Raw genomic sequence first — 4,696 nt, 5'->3', positions numbered from 1 at the left:
TCCTACCTAAAATCCTCCCTAGGTCAGGCCCGCTTGCTGGAAAAGCCATGTCTTGAGGGCGCGGCGGAAAGTAAGGAGATCCGGAATCATCCGGATCTCGGGGGGTAGTTCGTTCCAGAGGGTGGGGGCACCCACAGAGAAGGCCCTCATTCCTGAGTTTTCCAAATACATTCTTCCCAATTCTTGTAAGGTGAAGCCCATCCCTTGCCCAGAAGCCCTTCGTGTAGGTAATGAAGAACGACTGCCCAGTGCTGAGAAAAGGCTTGAAAGTGGGTCTGCCCAGTGCAGGACATGGAACAATCCACTGCATGTTTTAGGTTTTATATATCAGGCCTGTGGTTAAAACAAGCTCGTTCAGGACTGTGTGGCCACGGATTAGTGCAGGACATATCCGCAACTTGGCCCTGGGCTCAGAGGAGCCTATGTCGGTGCGTACGTGCCTTACACCTGCATGTTCAGTGCCCTGCTGGGGGCTGCTGCAGGTGCAACCAGCCTGTGTCTTCCACAGCTGAAAGAGAAATTGTGCGGGACATCAAGGAGAAGTTGTGCTATGTCGCCCTGGATTTTGAGAATGAGATGGCAACGGCAGCTTCCTCATCATCCCTGGAGAAAAGTTATGAATTGCCTGATGGACAGGTCATCACCATTGGCAATGAGCGGTTCCGTTGCCCTGAAACCCTCTTCCAGCCCTCATTCATTGGTGAGTCTCTACTGTGGAGGAGGGTCTTCTGGGGGCACCTTAGCATCATTGACAAAGTGCCTCTTTCTGGATAAAGGAAGGATAGGAGCCGTGATGGTGCAGTGGTTAGAGTGCAGCATTGCAGGCTACTTCTGCTGACTGCCAGCTGCCAGCAGTTCGGCATTTCGTTTCTCACCGGCTCAAGGTTGACTCAGCCTTCCATCCTTCTGAGGTCGGTAAAATGAGGACCTGGATTGTTGGGGGCAACAGGCTGACTCTTATGTACCGCTTAGAGAGGACTGTAAAGCACTGTGAAGCGGTATATGTCTAAGTGCTATTGCTATTGCTAAAGAATGAATGGAAGGCAATAAACACCTTTGCAGTGAAACTGTAGGAAACACTAAAGTCACATTTTCAGTGAAGCTAGCAATTATATGCCAGTTAGCAATGACAAATCCTGAAGGCTTTTGTTTTTCTGTTGTACATGGTGGTCAGACAAGCCAACATGGTACCCACAACGGTGCAATCAAAGCCCAGCTTCTTTTTATATGTGTTGCATATGCCCTTGGCCATTACTACCCGAACACTAGTGCTGGAAACAAGAGGGGCACAGATCTTTTCCAAAGATATTCTGCAGAAAGAAATTGTGCCCACTAGTAGTATTTGGGTAATGACAGTGATAAACCAAGGCAAAAATCCTCCTTGAAGCTAGAGAGGGAATTCTAGATCAATTCTGAAACCTCACTGGAACTGGGACGGTGCCCCTGTGATCTTGTACTCTCTCCACAGGCATGGAATCAGCTGGTATTCATGAGACGACATACAATTCTATCATGAAATGTGACATTGACATCCGCAAGGACCTCTATGCCAACAATGTTCTTTCAGGAGGCACCACCATGTATCCTGGCATTGCAGACAGAATGCAGAAGGAAATAACTGCCTTGGCTCCCAGCACAATGAAGATAAAGGCAAGCTACTCTGGGGTGTACTTTGGGGTTCAGCCCAGGGTCCCCAACCCCTGGGTCATGGCCTGGTGCTGGGCTGTGGCCTGTCCTGAACTGGGCCGTGCAAGTGGCGGGCATGCATAGATAGCTTCATTTGTGTAAGCAACACTCCCATGAAGCTCCATTTGTACGAGCGGCAGGTGTGTCCACCACTTGCACAGAGTTTCATGCATGCACATGAGTGCCTGTCGCTTCTACAAATGGAGCTGCACACGGGAGGGCACACACACCTGCCGCTCACACAGAACCACTTCCTCTCCCCCCCCCACTGGTCTGCAAAACTGGAAAGTTTGGGGACCACTGCTTTAGCACATCAGCAATCTGTACAGGTTGTGCAACCTTAGAAAACAAAAGTCAGTTCTTTGTACTTGGGTAACCACCAGTAACTGTGGCAGGAGATAATCCATAAAAATATGGGATAGTTTCATTGGGAGCCGCCCAGAGTTAGTCGAAAGATGGGCAGCGGTATAAATGTTTGGAATTAAATAAATAAGTAAACAAAAATGTCTTGTTTCTGTGAACAGATGATTGATTCAACTGTGTTGAATTTAGGACCTGTTGATGTAGATTTTAGAATTCTGCATATTTAGGAAAAATCAAATGCAGCATCCTAAAATATAAACATTGGAAAAATGTTGCATAATATTCATATACCAAGCATTCTGTTCAGGGGGCTGGACTTTATGGTTGTTAAAGTTAGAATTGTTTGTTTTTGCTCAATCCTGCCTCTTTCTGATTACACTGTCAACTGACTAGCAAATGGATCTCCATGTTTTCTAGTCTCAGGGATGCTCTCTCTCCCGCTAATATCTAAGGTTAAGGTGGAAGAGCAGAATCTAGTCCTTCCTTCCTTCCTTCCTTCCTTCCTTCCTTCCTTCCTTCCTTCCTTCCTTCCTTCCTTCCTTCCTTCCTTCCTTTTTCTTTCTTTCTTTCTTTCTTTCTTTCACCCTCTTTCACATGCAATTCATGCCTTTTGTAGGACAGCTGTTCTCATGGATCTGGGTTTCTCTACCTCCCAGATGTGAGATCTGTATTCCACTCGCTTGCTCCTAACCCTTTTGAAAATCTTTCCACAGATCATTGCTCCTCCTGAGCGCAAATATTCTGTTTGGATTGGAGGTTCCATTCTGGCCTCTCTCTCCACCTTCCAGCAGATGTGGATAAGCAAGCCAGAATATGAGGAAGCCGGCCCCTCCATAGTGCACCGGAAGTGCTTCTAAAGAACCAAACCAGATTATTCTCGGATCAGAAGAGTCCTTTCTTCTTTCTTTGCATTGAGTTCTGAATCTTGCAAGGAGCATTAAACACTGTTTTTCAAGCCAGGCAGTCTCTGGTCTTTTCTCTGTCCTTGTTATTTTAGCTGCTTTCAATAAATATCTTAGTGCTTTCTCATATACAGGCAGTCCTCAACCTACGACCACAATGAAGCCCAAAATTTCTGTTGTTGAGACATTTGTTAAGTGAATTTTGCCCCAATTTATGACCTTTCTTACCACAGTTGTTAAGGTTAACATACAGTTGTTAAATTAGTTACAGAGTTATTAAGCAAATTTAGTTTCCCCGTTGTCACTCCTTGTCAGAAGGTCGCAAAAGCTGCTCATGTGACCCTGGGGCACTGCAACTGTCATAAATATGAGTCAGTCATGATTTTGTGATAAAAGATTTATACCAACTTTTAGACAAAGCTATTTATGTCACTTTGAAAAGATTTCCAGCTTTCAGGAAAAAATATGTATGATTTCTCAATAGAAACAGGTACATAAATACAATCCAGTAGAAAAGTATCTATTCAGCAATCTCATACTGTATAACAGACATGTCAAACTCGCGACATCATGTGACGTAACGCAACATATCGGGCCGGTTTTGCCATTGCTGGGTGGGTGCGGCTTCCGTCAAATTGCAAAAGGAGACAGATAACCATCTATGCCGCGGGCCAGGGAAGGCGGAAAACCACATATTTTCAGCATCCTCTCCTCGTCTGAGGAGTTAGTCCAAAGAACGCCTGGGACTTGAAAGCAGACCCATTAAAATGAATGAAACAAACTCCTTTTTAGAGAGCAAATGTCCCTCTCCAGAAAAGAATCAAATTGGAAAAAGAGGCACGCGTTCACCTTGGCCCAGGCCCAGGGAAGGCGGAGAACCATGACTTTTCAGGATCCACTTCTTTGGACCCTTGTCTGCAGAATTAGTCGAAGGCATAGCTTGAACTTCAGAGCAGGCCCCTTGAAGTAAATGCCAGAGTGCCTTTCAGCCAGCAAGTGTCCAGCTTCAGATAGGTGTCGAAATGGAAATGTTCACTTGAATTTGCTTAATGTGGACAGGTGTTCTCTTGCTGCTTTCTTGCCAATTTTGACATGCATTCCTATTCTATGCAGTGCGCCGTTTGACTGGTTGGCCTGTTTTTTCTTCTAGCGTAAACACAGAGGCAAAGAATGAGTAAAGCAGTTCGATTTTCTCCTTGCTTTCCATCACCTGCTGCCTGCAATCCTCTCCCATTAGCGGACCGATCATTTTGTTTTTGTTTCGTATGTGTTGAAAGAAACATTTAAAATTATTTTTAGCCAAAGATATGATGAAACCAGCTATTTGAATTATATACCATTATTTGTTATTTTATTTATTTTAGCTTTATTTTTGTTATATAAAACTTGTTTTTCTTAATTCTGGTAACAGATGAACTGAGACTATCTCCTGCTCTGCCAACCAATCCCAGCCACGAGACTTCTTGGGAAGGTCTTGGAAAGCGACAGCAATTCACAGCCGTGATTTTGATGCCTCGACTTTTAGGGTTTCAAGCAGCAGCACCCATTGCTACAAGGACCTCTGTGTCAGGCAGGCAGGCAGGCTTTTGCCTGGCTTGTAGGTGGAGCCCTGGTAGTGCAGTGGTTACAATGCAGTATTGCAGGCTAACTCTGCCCATACCCAGGAGTTTGATCCTGACCGGCTCAAGGTTGATTCAATCTTCCATCCTTCCGAGGTGGTAAAAGAGGACCCAGATGCTTGGGGG

The 4,696-nt window shown here is 45.3% G+C and overlaps 1 protein-coding gene across 2 annotated transcripts in view; it reads left to right on the top strand.

The window, feature by feature from the left end:
- Positions 1-3,008, top strand: part of LOC107283268 (actin, gamma-enteric smooth muscle) — a 14,425-nt gene extending 11,417 nt beyond the window's left edge. For both annotated transcript variants that reach the window (XM_015811141.1, XM_015811142.1), the window contains exons 7-9: positions 509-700; positions 1,469-1,650; positions 2,763-3,008. In XM_015811141.1, coding sequence (XP_015666627.1) covers positions 509-700; positions 1,469-1,650; positions 2,763-2,906 — 518 coding nt within the window. In that variant the 3' untranslated portion in view covers positions 2,907-3,008. The remainder of the gene's footprint in view (positions 1-508; positions 701-1,468; positions 1,651-2,762) is intronic.
- Positions 3,009-4,696: the final 1,688 nt, after the last annotated feature.

Source organism: Protobothrops mucrosquamatus, unplaced genomic scaffold (genome assembly GCF_001527695.2).
Source record: "Protobothrops mucrosquamatus isolate PMUCROS unplaced genomic scaffold, P.Mucros_1.0 scaffold31, whole genome shotgun sequence".
In the NCBI taxonomy this organism is placed as follows: domain Eukaryota; kingdom Metazoa; phylum Chordata; class Lepidosauria; order Squamata; family Viperidae; genus Protobothrops; species Protobothrops mucrosquamatus.
This window is presented reverse-complemented; position numbering and strand designations above follow the sequence as displayed.